General features: G+C 43.5%; 1 protein-coding gene and 1 pseudogene across 1 annotated transcript in view; one reads left to right on the top strand and one right to left on the bottom strand.

Annotated features, from left to right (window-relative positions):
- Window positions 1-6,050, bottom strand: part of LOC121583309 (ectonucleoside triphosphate diphosphohydrolase 2-like) — a 30,172-nt gene extending 24,122 nt beyond the window's left edge. The window contains exon 1 of the mRNA XM_041899491.1: window positions 5,868-6,050. Within this exon, the coding sequence (XP_041755425.1) occupies window positions 5,868-5,984 (117 nt within the window). The 5' untranslated portion in view covers window positions 5,985-6,050. The remainder of the gene's footprint in view (window positions 1-5,867) is intronic.
- An 890-nt stretch (window positions 6,051-6,940) lies between these two features.
- LOC121583476 lies at window positions 6,941-12,258 on the top strand (annotated as a pseudogene).
- The last annotated feature ends 1,545 nt before the right edge of the window (window positions 12,259-13,803 follow it).

The raw sequence follows: 13,803 nt of genomic DNA on the forward strand, positions 1-13,803 counted from the left end.
TACGACTCCCAAGAGCGAGGCAAAACGGTGTGTGGGTGCTGAGCTGGAGGACTCCGCAGTGGGCATAGGTTCATCGGCTGGTTTCCCACACTGCCAGGAGATATGTCCCATCTCCCCACACCGGTAACACTGTCGAGTTTCCCCCTCCTGGTGTGACTCTTCTTGGACCCGCCTGGTTTCTGGCTCCCCCTGGAGCCGGGATAAGTCCTGACGTGGCTGGGTTCGAGACCTGGGGTCCTTTGGACGGGTTCTTCCCATTTGTGGTGGGGCCGCCCTCCTGGGGTCTTTTCGGGAAGCATTCAGCATCTCCGCTGTGGCCTGGTACTTTTCCACAGCTTCCACGGTCAGATCAGCCGTGGTCAAGGCCTGTTGACTGATGAACCGTTTTGCCTCATAAGGCAGGGCGCGTGAGGTAACGATCCACCACAACGGCCTCCACCACCGCCGCTGCTGTATTCCTCTGCGGATCCAGCCATTTCCTTGCGATTCGGACAAGTTCATGCATCTGCGCCCGAGGAGGTTGGTCTGGTTGGAAGGTCCAGCTGTGAAAGCGCTGGGCCATACCAAACTTTGTGAGTCCATATCTGCTGAGGATCTCAGACTTCAGGGCATCATAGTCAGTAACCTGGTCAGGGCCCAGGTCCCCGGACAGCATTCAGCGATTCCCCGGTTAGAAAGGGGGGCTAACAGACCAACCCACTGTTGCTTGGGCCAGGCTTCCCTAGTGGCCGTGGCCTCAAATGCATGCAGGTATGCCTCAATGTCATCGGTAGCTCCCATCTTAGATATAAAGTCACTTGCCTTTATTGGGCGGGTATTTTGGACCACCCTCTGTCTCTGCAACTGCAATTCCTCTGCCTTCAGAAGGTTGGCTTTCTTTTGCTCCTCCAAGAGAGCCACGTTTGCTTGCATCTGGGCTTGCTGGCCAGCAACAAGGGCTTTCAATATGTCCTCCATTTCAGTCGGGCGGGGGAGCCTACGGCCAACTTGGAAAACTGGGTGATCAAACCTTCGGTATCCTCCTCTGACATGCACTATTAACGCTTGAGCGTGCCCGTATTCTCCACCATCTGTGACGTCACGAGAGGCTACACAGCTTTCAGCGGGATTACTCAAGTAGTGCAAGGAGACAAGGTTCAAACAAAACAAGGATTTTATTATAGGTCTTGGGAAATTAACGAAAATATAACAAAATTCTGTTCTCTTGTGGCTCTTTAAGGGTTAACAGTTCAGGGATGTCTCTTCCACATCCAAAATCATAATTCTCACTCGCTCAGATAACTTTTCCCCAGCCTTACTGTAGTCCACGTTGCAGCTAGTGGCCAACCCAGCAAAAAGTCCTTCCAAATGTCTCTCACGTATTTCCACAGGTGCATATATCCAAAGGTGAGTATTTTCCAAAGGTAAGTATCTCCAAATCCTTATATTCCTCATGGAAGTGGACGTGCAGCACTCTTGTCCTCCAGAGAGCCCAGGTTGGAGACGGTGTCTCTTCCCTTCCCAAACCTTCAGCTCATCAGCTCCTCATTTGTTTCAGCTGCGTGGGAAAATTGGCCATAGAGGGGTGGAGTTCCCGACCATACCAGCAGATGGAGCCATAGCTGTCTGGGTTTGCAGCCACCTCCGGGGGATGTAACGTCCCTCCAGGACACAGCCTCTCGTGACATCACACTACTTACAAAGCATGTAGAGGTCTGTCATTTTTATCATAGGTACACTTCAACTGTGAGAGACGGAATCTAAAACAAAAATCCAGAAAATCACATTGTATGATTTTTAAGTAATTCATTTGCATTTTATTGCATGACATAAGTATTTGATCACCTACCAACCAGTACAAATTCCGGCTCTCACAGACCTGTTAGTTTTTCTTTAAGAAGCCCTCCTGTTCTCCACTCATTACCTGTATTAACTGCACTTGTTTGAACTCGTTACCTGTATAAAAGACACCTGTCCACACACTCAATCAAACAGACTCCAACCTCTCCACAATGGCCAAGACCAGAGAGCTGTGTAAGGACATCAGGGATAAACTTGTAGACCTGCACAAGGCTGGGATGGGCTACATGACAATAGGCAAGCAGCTTGGTGAGAAGGCAACAACTGTTGGCGCAATTATTAGAAAATGGAAGAAGTTCAAGATGACGGTCAATCACCCTCGGTCTGGGGCTCCATGCAAGATCTCACCTCGTGGGGCATCAATGATCATGAGGAAGGTGAGGGATCAGCCCAGAACTACACGGCAGGACCTGGTCCATGACCTGAAGAGAGCTGGGACCACAGTCTCAAAGAAAACCATTAGTAACACACTACGCCGTCATGGATTAAAATCCTGCAGCGCACGCAAGGTCCCCCTGCTCAAGCCAGCGCATGTCCAGGCCCGTCTGAAGTTTGCCAATGACCACCTGGATGATCCAGAGGAGGAATGGGAGAAGGTCATGTGGTCTGATGAGACAAAAATAGAGCTTTTTGGTCTAAACTCCACTCGCCGTGTTTGGAGGAAGAAGAAGGATGAGTACAACCCCAAGAACACCATCCCAACCGTGAAGCATGGAGGTGGAAACATCATTCTTTGGGGATGCTTTTCTGCAAAGGGGACAGGACGACTGCACCGTATTGAGGGGAGGATGGATGGGGCCATGTATCGCGAGATCTTGGGCAACAACCTCCTTCCCTCAGTAAGAGCATTGAAGATGGGTCGTGGCTGGGTCTTCCAGCATGACAACGACCCGAAACACACAGCCAGGGCAACTAAGGAGTGGCTCCGTAAGAAGCATCTCAAGGTCCTGGAGTGGCCTAGCCAGTCTCCAGACCTGAACCCAATAGAACATCTTTGGAGGGAGCTGAAATTCCGTATTGCCCAGCGACAGCCCCGAAACCTGAAGGATCTGGAGAAGGTCTGTATGGAGGAGTGGGCCAAAATCCCTGCTGCAGTGTGTGCAAACCTGGTCAAGACCTACAGGAAACGTATGATCTCTGTAATTGCAAACAAAGGTTTCTGTACGAAATATTAAGTTCTGCTTTTCTGATGTATCAAATACTTATGTTATGCAATAAAATGCAAATGATTTACTTAAAAATCATACAATGTGATTTTCTGGATTTTTGTTTTAGATTCCGTCTCTCACAGTTGAAGTGTACCTATGATAAAAATGACAGACCTCTACATGCTTTGTAAGTAGGAAAACCTGCAAAATCGGCAGTGTATCAAATACTTGTTCTCCCCACTGTATATAGCTATTTAAAAATATATATCTATTCAAATATCTTGCATATCTTAATTTCCATCATTATCAATTAATATGCGTAATAATGTTGGCAGTTCATGCGTAGGATTTTAACCTATAACCCGGATTGCCATTGTATTACATTGCATTTTTGACAAGCAATTATTATTTTAGCGAACAATTATTGTGGTTCATTCTATATTCTCCCTAACATCCTTACCCCCTTGCAACAGATGTGGGATAAACACACACATACTCTACACACTCAACCCCTTTCCTCCACAATCAACCATAAGATCAGATGCTCAACGGTTGTTACATCCCAGAGCCCAACTCAAGAAAGGACCTGATTTATGAATGCATATACAGTTACAGCTGTTTGAGAAAGCATGCAAGATTGAGCAAAAATTTACAACAATGTGAGATTTGATTAATCTATTTAATCTATGTCAAGTCCTAGGTGATGGAGATCAGATCCACCCTCTTCACCTGAGACACAAACACTCTGGTCCCCCGTTGTAACCATTTTCCACAAGCATCTCTGTGCAGTCAGACCTTTGATTATTTTGTGCCACCTGGGCCACAATAATAAGACCCCTCTCTGATTGTCCGAGTGTGACCCCCTCCCCATGGGTTACTGCAGCCAGTGTTGCCAGCACTGCCACTACCTGGGTGGGGGTACCCCACCGGAATCCCCACCAGCTTGGTACAAGGTCGTCAAGGTTGTCATTAGCAGCTTTGAGAATTTCCTTGTATATTATGCTCTCCCATCAGGGGGCTCTGGCTTTGTAGGACCAACCCTGCCAGGCAGAATCAGAAACTTGAGGGGGCGGTGCTGCTCAAGTAGGTCTCTGACCACATTTATTGACTACAATTGTGTTGTTAGTTTACATGCCATCAATGTGAAAAGCATTTAGAAGAAGTCCAGGCGACTGCTCCATGAGCAGTGAAGAGAGCACACACACAGACACACACACAGACACACGCATTTAGAAGAAGTCCAGGCGACTGCTCCATGAGCAGTGAAGAGAGCACACACACAGACACACACACAGACAGACACACACACACTATTCTTTTGGAACTTTTGTGAGAGTAATGTTTACTGTTCATTTTTTATTGTTTATTTCACTTTTGTTTATTATCTATTTCACTTTCTTTGGTAATGTAAACATATGTTTCCCATGCCAATAAAGCCCCTTGAATTGAGACAGAGAGGTGGGGGGGAGTTCCAAGGACCCTGTCTGCAATGCAATGCAGGCGTCAAGAGAAGCCCCTCGCCAACAATGCCTCATGGATTTGATGCTCTCGAACACGGTCATTGTCAGCAGGTTGCATTGGACACCACAAAGTAGTATCACAGATAAAACAATGAGGCAGATATTTACAGGATGTATAAATGTGAAGCATACGGTTGGCGTTTCCACTCACTACCAAATATGGTGATGAGAGGATGCCGCGTGACCAGCAGTGGGAGAAGATGGATTTTGGCCGACATTCTGCTAATTTTCTAATCGATGAAACATTTCATCTCCGTACAGTTTTCTGTTTCCAAAACTAGAATATGTAACAAACAGAGTGGACTACGTTTTGTAGACTTTACCCGTTGCTAAAGTTTCTAAATATTGCGTTGTTTAGAAGGAGTGCAGGGCAAATTGAGTTATAATTTAGCACAAGCACACTTCACAGAGTAGGCATTCCCTAACGGAAATCTGCAAATAAATGCTAGATCGCGCAAATAGGATCTCACTAGCTCGTTCTTGGCACTGCCCAAATCCTTGCTTGTTCTGCCCACTATGATTAAATTGCTCCCATTGGAAACGACACGCTCTGGTCTATCTTGGATTAGTTATAAAAAATCTTTGGTAGTGTCACTAGGTTGTCAGCAACTCACACCCATGTTGGAACAGTTCTCAAGGTGAATGGTGCTTTCATGACAGCTGGGAACTCGGAAGAAACGAGATCAAATCACAACGTCAGTGATCTTCAGGTCGGAAAGTTGGAGCTCTATAAAGATGCCCGAGTTTCCAACTTAGTATTCCGAGTTAGATGACCGTTCAAAAAAAAAAATCCCAGTCAGATCTCGTTTTTTTGTTCCGAGTTCCCAGTTGTCCTGAATACACTGAAGTCAGAAGTCGGAGATTTCCGAGTTCCCAGTTGTTTTGAACGCGGCAGAAGATAAGGCTATAATGACAATGTAACACAGACACACTAATGGCCAAATAGGTTTTAGTACTTTTCAGTGACTGTCCTCTCACAACTGGTGTATTTATTGGTTAGCAGCTAAGAAAGGTTGGCCATCAACCTTATTCAAGTGTTCTGAAGGAGCATTTTAAGCCTAAAATGGTAGGCTAACTGAATTGCTACACGTTTCTTGTATTATTTTACGTATCAGGTGGATAGACTTACTCAATTGTTGAATGCTTGTCGACATAATTTTCTTATCTTCAGTGTTGTAGTAGACGTATAAATTACCCTGTTCCATAAACTATGCAATTTATATTATGTATGCGTAGCAGTGGCGCGCGCGGACAGGACACCTCAGTCCACTCTCCCTTGCACTGTTGGCAATGTGTTAGTCTTACATTTCACGACCCCGCATAAAAGCTGCGAACACAGAAATAGCCCATAGAATCTTACCATAAATTCCGGAGGTTCGGTCAAGTCCTTGGTGGGAATAGTTAGAAGGAAAATGCCTACTATTCCAAACAGTAATAGCGCAACCGGGGTGTAAATATAACAGCGTCGATTGGCCATGTACTGAAAATTGAGTTATTCTTCTTGCATATGAAATCCACAGTGCGCTGCCTGGCTTGGAAGTGAAGGTAACTTCACAATGGGTTTGGCTTCATACAACTCACATAATTTGTCAGTCACTTCGGAATGACGCAATGACTTATTTCGTTCTCATCACAAAACCCCACAGATAGAACGTTTGTGGTCTCGTTTGCATTTGAATTTCGACCCTCACTTAGGACTAAACATCATCGTCTCAAGTGCTCCGTTCAAAGGGGCAATCAGGAGTTGCTACATCAATACATGAATTATATGTAGCCATTGATTCTTGAAGAATATAATTTATAAATGCCTCATGAGCTTAGTTCAACTGTCGTACTCCATTAGAACCCACAATATAAGCTTGTTTTACTCCAATGTTTGTAAACAAAGTAAATAACTTAACTTAATATTAAAGGCCGCATTTTATCATCAATGTTTTTTTTTTTTTAAAGATCTAACAGAAGTATTTTGTTGAGGGAGCACACTAACTGGACCAGGCAAAGGTTCCTTCCATGGTGCATGGAGCAAAGAGATGCCTAGGCAGGTTGCTAGATACTCTAGTGTGTGCATTATCATCAGTGGAGGAGGAGAGAGAGTGTAGACAAACACAGCGTTTGATTTGATTTTAGCTGCTGGTGATGGGCAGGAGGTATGTTTATAAATTAATTTGATCAAGCTAATACTAGCCACCTACCAATTTTATGAAGTTGTCAATTCATAAAATAGTACATTCAAATTCACTGTCTATGAATTCATATACATTTTCCACTGTGAAATTCATAGACAGAGATAGATACACAATTGACTAAGTAGATACGTAATTGACTAAGATTGCTTTAATTCTTGGGTTATGATACTATATACAAGTGTGGCAGTTGTACTAAACTCCTAAAGCATAAAGGTTCTTGAAGAATCAATGTGCCTCATTAATTAAAATGACAATTGAACAGGTAAAGAGGTAAACTTCGATTAGCTATGCAGAATTATGCATAATGATTATGGCTCTAGATTGCCAGAAAAATAATAATATCATCACGTAGGCTAGCCTACCAGCACTTTATCTGCAAGCTGTTGGCTAGAGTGCACCTGCTAATATCAGATTTTTAAAACATTTCTGACAAAACTATCAATAGAGTTGAAAATGCGATGGAAACTCATTTAACTTGTATTTTTTATTCGGTACATGGGAATTTAACCACTAAAGTTATTTTTGGTGGTATACAGTGGCTTCGGAAAGTATTCAGACCCGTTGACTTTTTTCACATTTTGCTACGTTACAGCTTTATTCTAAAATGTATTAAATTGTTTTTTTCCCCTCATCAATCTACACACAATAGCCCATAATGACAAAGCAAAAACATTTTTTTTGATTTTTTTCTAATTTATATATAATAAAAAAAATTAAAAAAACGGAAATATCAGATTTACATAAGTATTCAGACCCTTTACTCAGTACTTTGTTGAAGCACCTTTGGCAGCGATTACAGCCTCGAGTCTTCTTGGGTATGACGCTACAAGCTTGGCACACCTGTATTTGGGGAGTTTCTCCCATTCTTCTCTGCAGATCCTCTCAAGCTCTGTCAGGTTGGATGGGGAGCGTTGCTGCACAGCTATTTTCAGGTCACGAAGCCACTCCTGCATTGTCTTGGCTGTGTGCTTAGGGTCATTGTCCTGTTGGAAGGTGAACCTTCGCCCCAGTCTGACGTCCTGAGCATTCTGGAGCAGGTTTTCATCAATAATCTTTCCCTCACTCCTGACTAGTCTCCCAGTCCCTGCCGCTGAAAAATATCCCCACAGCATGATGCTGCCACCACCATGCTTCACCGTAGGGATGGTGCCAGGTTTCCTCCAGACGTGACGCTTGGCATTCAGGCCAAAGAGTTCAACCTTGGTTTCATCAGACCAGAGAATCTTGTTTCTCATGGTCTGAGAGTCTTTAGGTGCCTTTTGGCACACTCCAAGCGGGCTGTCATGTGCCTTTTACTGAGGAGTGGCTTCCTTCTGGCCACTCTACCATAAAGGCCTGATTGGTGGAGTGCTGCAGAGTTGGTTGTCCTTCTGGAAGATTCTTCCATCTCCACAGAGGAACTCTAGAGCTCTGTCAGAGTGACCATCGGGTTCTTGGTCACCTTCCTGACCAAGGCCCGTCTACCCCGATTGCTCAGTTTGGCCGGGTGGCCAGCTCTAGGAAGAGTCTTGGTGGTTCCAAACTTCTTCTATTTAAGAATGATGGAGGCCACTGTGTTCTTGGGTACCTTCAATGCTGCAGACATTTTTTAGTACCCTTCCCCAGATCTGTGCTTCGACACAATCCTGTCTCGGAGCTCTACGGACAATACCTTCGACCTCATGGCTTGGTTTTTGCTCTGACATGCACTGTCAACTGTGGGACCTTATATAGACAGGTGTGTGCTTTTACAAATCATGCAAATCAATTGAATTTACCACAGGTGGACTCCAATCAAGTTGTAGAAACATCTCAAGAATGATCAATGGAAACAGGATGCACCTGAGCTTAATTTCGAGTCTCATAGCGAAGGGTCTGAATACTTATGTAAATAAGGTATTTCTTATTATTAATTTTATTTTTTTGCAAACATTTCTAAAAACCTGTTTTCGCTTTGTCATTATTGGGTATTGTATGTAGATTGCTGATGATAGTTAAAACAAAAATCCATGTTAGAATAAGGCTGTAATGTAACAAAATGTGGAAAAAGTCAAAGGGTCTGAATACTTTGGTATTGGTCTTTTATTAGGATCCCCATTAGCTGTTGCAAAAGCAGCAGCTACTCTTCTTGGGGTCCACACAAAACATGAAACATTACATAATACAGAACATTAATAGACAAGAACAGCTCAAGGACAGAACTACATAAAACATTTTTAAAGGCACATGTAGCCTACATATCAATACATACACACAAACTATCTAGGTCAAATAGGGGAGAGGGGTTGTGCCGTGAGGTGTTGCTTTATCTGTTTTTTGAAACCAGGTTTGCTGTTTATTTGAGCAATATGAGATGTAACGGAGTTCCATGCAATTATGCTCCCTCTAATTCTCTCTCTCTCCCTCTTTCCCTCCCCTCCCGGAGGACCTGAGCCCTAGGACCATGCCTCAGGACTACCTGGCCTGATGACTCCTTGCTGTCCCCAGTCCACCTGGTCGTGCTGCTGCTTCAGTTTCAACTCTTCTGCCTGCGGCTATGGAAACCTGACCTGTTCACGACCTTGTCCCAGACCTGCTGTTTTCAACTCTCTCTACCGCACCTGCTATTTCAACCACAAAATGCCCGGCTATGAAAAGCCAAGTGACATTTACTCCTGATGTACTGACCTGTTGCAACCTCTACAACCACTGTGATTATTATTTGACTCTGCTGGTCATCTATGAATGTTTGAACATTCATAGATGTTCACCCGGCACAGCCAGAAGGCGACTGGCCACCCCTCAGAGCCTGGTTCCTCTCTAGGTTTCTTCCTAGGTTTCTGCCTTTCTAGGGAGTTTTTCCTAGCCACCGTGCTTCTACATCTGCATTGCTTGCTGTTTGGGGTTTTAGGCTGGGTTTCTGTATAGCACTTTGTGACATCTGCTGATGTAGAAAGGGCTTTATAAATACATTTGATTTTATTTGATATGATATAATACTGTATGCTTTCTTGAATTTGTTCTGGATTTGGGGACTTTGAAAAGACCCCTGGTGGCATGTCTGGTGGGGTAAGTGAAGAAGTGATGCAGTCAGTCTCTCCTCAACTCTTAGCCAATAGAGACTGGCATGCATAGTATTTATATCAGCCCTCTGATTACAATGAAGAGCAAGACGTGCCGCTCTGTTTTGGGCCAGCTGCAGCTTAACTAGGTATTTCCTTGCAGCACTGGACCACACGACTGGACAATAATCAAGATTAGACAAAACTAGAGCCTGCAGAACTTGCTTTTTGGAGTGTGGTGTCAAAAAAGCAGAGTATCTCTTTATTAAAGACAGACCTCTCCCGATCTTTACAACCATTGAATCTATATGTTTTGACCATGATAGCTTACTATCTAAGGTAACGCCAAGTAATTTAGTCTCCTCAACTTGTTCAACAGCCACACCATTCATTACCAGATTCAGCTGAGGTCTAGAACTTAGGGAATGATTTTTATCAAATACAATGCTCTTAGTTTTAGAGATGTTCAGGACCAGTTTATTTGTGGCCTCCCATTCCAAAACAGACTGCAACTCTTTGTTAAGGGTTTCAGTGACTTCATTAGCTGTGTTTGCTGATGCGTATATGGTTGAATCATCAGCATACATGGACACACATTCTTTGTTTAATGCCAGTGGCAGGTCATTGGTAAAAATAGAAAAGAGTAGAGGGCCTAGAGAGCTGCCCTGTGGTACACCACACTTTACATGTTTGACATCAGAGAAGATTCCGTTAAAGAAAATCCTTTGAGTTCTATTAGATAGATAGCTCTGAATCCACAATATGGCAGAGGTTGAAAAGCCATAACACATACGTTTTTTCAACAACAGGTTATGGTCAATAATATCAAAGGCTGCACTGAAATCTAACAGTACAGCTCCCACAATCTTCTTATTATCAATTTCTTTCAACCAATCATCAGTCATTTGTGTCAGTGCAGTACATGTTGAGTGCCCTTCCCTATAAGCATGCTGAAAGTCTGTTGTTAATTTGTTTACAGAGAAATAGCATTGTATTTGGTCAAACACAATTTTTTCCAACAGTTTGCTAAGAGACAATGCGATAGCTTAGCTAACTTAGTTTAGTAGTTAAATAATCAATTGTTCCTACCTTAACTAATTTGACGAAATTACATCTGCGTTATCTAAACAAAGTTTGTTGTTCACGAAATGTAGTCTTGCTTTGACCCAGTTTCATACTGCTCTGTTGCAAATGCTAACGTTAATTCAAACATACCTGCAATTGCTAATTATTTTGGAACGAAAGGCAGATATGAGGTGATTAACCACTATCTCATTAATGACATCCTCTCGGTAAACAAATCCTTTTTAAAACCGGGATGTACGGATTGCACGGCTCTGATGTGACCGCCATTATTCGGCATGGTGCACGATATCCAACGACCAAAAATATAAAAAGGATGCAACGGCTTTACGACCTTGTTCGAAACGAGGCAATGAACACTGATAAATGGCTGAATGACATCAAAACCAAGTGGGAAATGTGGTACACTGACGACATGGATGGCAAGCTTGTGGAGAAGGGGCTAGATGACCATAGGCATCTGGCTGTCAGGTTGGCAACATTGTTTCTGTCTCTGATATCCGAGGAAAACCTCTGAGCCCACCGTATCCGTTTCATCACTAGCTCTAAACACAGATGCGTGGACAGCATTGTAGCATTCCAAGAGGGTCTGCTCAACCTTTGGAAAGTGACCGAAGTTGGACCCAGCCACAAAATCAACGATGAGTTGATGAGATTCTTTGACCATTGCCAGAAATTTTATGAGGATGTAGAGAACAACCAAACTGCCCTGGAAGAGGTCCACCTCTTCAAGGCCTCAGCAGAGATGAAAAGAGTGCAGATGAAGATGGCTGACAAGCTGCAAGTTCCATACAATCGGATCACACCAGATATGGTGGAGGCTACATTCTTCTTGTGCTCATACGAGTTTGCCATTACATCTTTCAACTCCCCCTGGTGCAACATGTTTGATGAGACTGATGCCCAAGTACTGGAGTACAAGAATGACCTGAAACAGTACTGGAAGAGGGGCTATGGTCATGACATCAACCGCAAGTCCAATTGCACTCTCTTTCATGACCTGTTCAATCGTCTTGATCAGGCTGCTCATGAGATCAGGTTTGGGCATGTATCTGAGGCCGTGACCATCCAGGTGGGCCATGCCGAGACCCTCCTGCCCCTGTTGGCCCTCATGGGCTTCTTCAGAGACGAGACGGCCCTGACTGCTGACAACTTTGACGTGCAACATGGCCGCACCTTCCGTACCAGCCGCATCGTGCCTTACGCAGCCAACCTGCTCTTTGTGCTGTTCCTCCTCAACGAGACACCTCAGAACTTCCCCGATATAAAGCACCAGGCTCCACTCTACGATACGGTCAGAGAGACCTACAGAGAGCTGCTACACGGCTGCAATTTTGAGAAAGAGTGCGATCTGCCCAGACCCAACCACAACTCTGATCTGTGAACTTGGGGCATGTGAATGTAAAGAGCTCTCTACAGGGGTTGGAGGATTCAAACATCTATGTGTCATGCAAGAGAGGGGTTTTAACGGTTTTGGCCAAAGCAGTTACACTTTGTTAATGGTCTAGCTTTTTTGAAGTAATTCATGTCAGTGGTTTTACAGATATACAGGTTTCACAGATAGCTTTTACAGGTACATCATTTTTTTATGTGTCACTTTAGCATATGAGTTATGATGATGGCTTTCTTTTCTAGGGTCAGAAACCAGGGTCTTTATTGAACACTCTTTTTAGAGGAGGGAGAAATGTATATTTATGTCATTTCACGGTTTTATATTGATCATTTATAGTAAAGCATATTTTTCAGGTGCCTTTTTGTGTTTGCATACAGAATGCATTTTCCAAAAGCAGAAAGAACCACCTACAGTGAGGGAAAAGGGTATTTGGTCCCCTGCTAATTTTGTGCGTTTGCCCACTGACAAAGACGTGATCGGTCTGTAGTTTTGATGGTGGGTTTGTTTGAACGGTGAGAGACAGAATGGCAGCAAGGGGAGTCCAGAGAAACGCATGTCAAGAATGTTGTAAGTTGATTTGCATTTTAATGAGGGAAATAAGTATTTGATCCCCTCTCAATCAGAAAGATTTCTGGCTCCCATGTGTCTTTTATACAGGTAACGAGCTGAGATTAGAGCACACTCTTAAAGGGAGTGGGGCCCCGTGTAGCTCAGTTGGTAGAGCATGGCGCTTGCAACGCCAGGGTTGTGGGTTCATTTCCCACGGGGGGGCAGAATGAAAATGTATGCACTCACTAACTGTAAGTCGCTCTGGATAAGAGCGTCTGCTAAATGACTAAAATGTAAATGAAATGTAAGAGCTGGCAGCAAGCTTATAGGTCTGCTGTTAGAACCAGTAAAGGCCGCTTTACCATTCTTGGGTAGCGGAATTACTTTGGCTTCCCTCCAGGCCTGAGGACAAAGACTTTCCTCTAGGCTCAGATTCAAGATATGACAGATAGGAGTGGCTATAGAGTCAGCTACCATCCTCAGTAGCTTTCCAACTAAGTTGTCAATGCCAGGAGGTTTGTCATTATTGATCGATAACAATAATTCTTCCACCTCTCCCACATTAACTTTACAAAATTCAAACTTGCAATGCTTTTCTTTTATTATTTGTTTTCTTATGCATGAATACGATGGCGCACTGTTCATTGTTGGCATTTCCTGCCTAAGTTTGCCCACTTTGCCAATGAAGTAATCATTAAAATAATTGGTAACAACAAATGGTTTTGTGATGAATAAGCCATCTGATTCAATGATTTGAATTTGTCTTTCTGCCCATAATTTCATTTAAAGTACTCCAAAGTTTTTATATCATTGATCTTGGCTTCATAATACAGTTTATTCTTCTTTTTGTTGAGTTTAGTCACATCATTTGCAGTAAGTCAGCCAGTCAGATGTGCAGCCAGACTTATTAGCCACTCCTTTTGCCCCATCTCTTTCAACCATACAGTTTTTCAATTCCTCATCAATCCATGGAGCCTTAACAGTTCTAACAGTCAGTTTCCTAACAGGTGCATGTTTATCAATAATTGGAAGAAGCAATTTCATAAATTCATCAAGTGCAGCGTC

The sequence above is a fragment of the Coregonus clupeaformis genome, chromosome 15 (genome assembly GCF_020615455.1).
Source record: "Coregonus clupeaformis isolate EN_2021a chromosome 15, ASM2061545v1, whole genome shotgun sequence".
NCBI classification, from domain to species: Eukaryota; Metazoa; Chordata; class Actinopteri; order Salmoniformes; family Salmonidae; genus Coregonus; species Coregonus clupeaformis.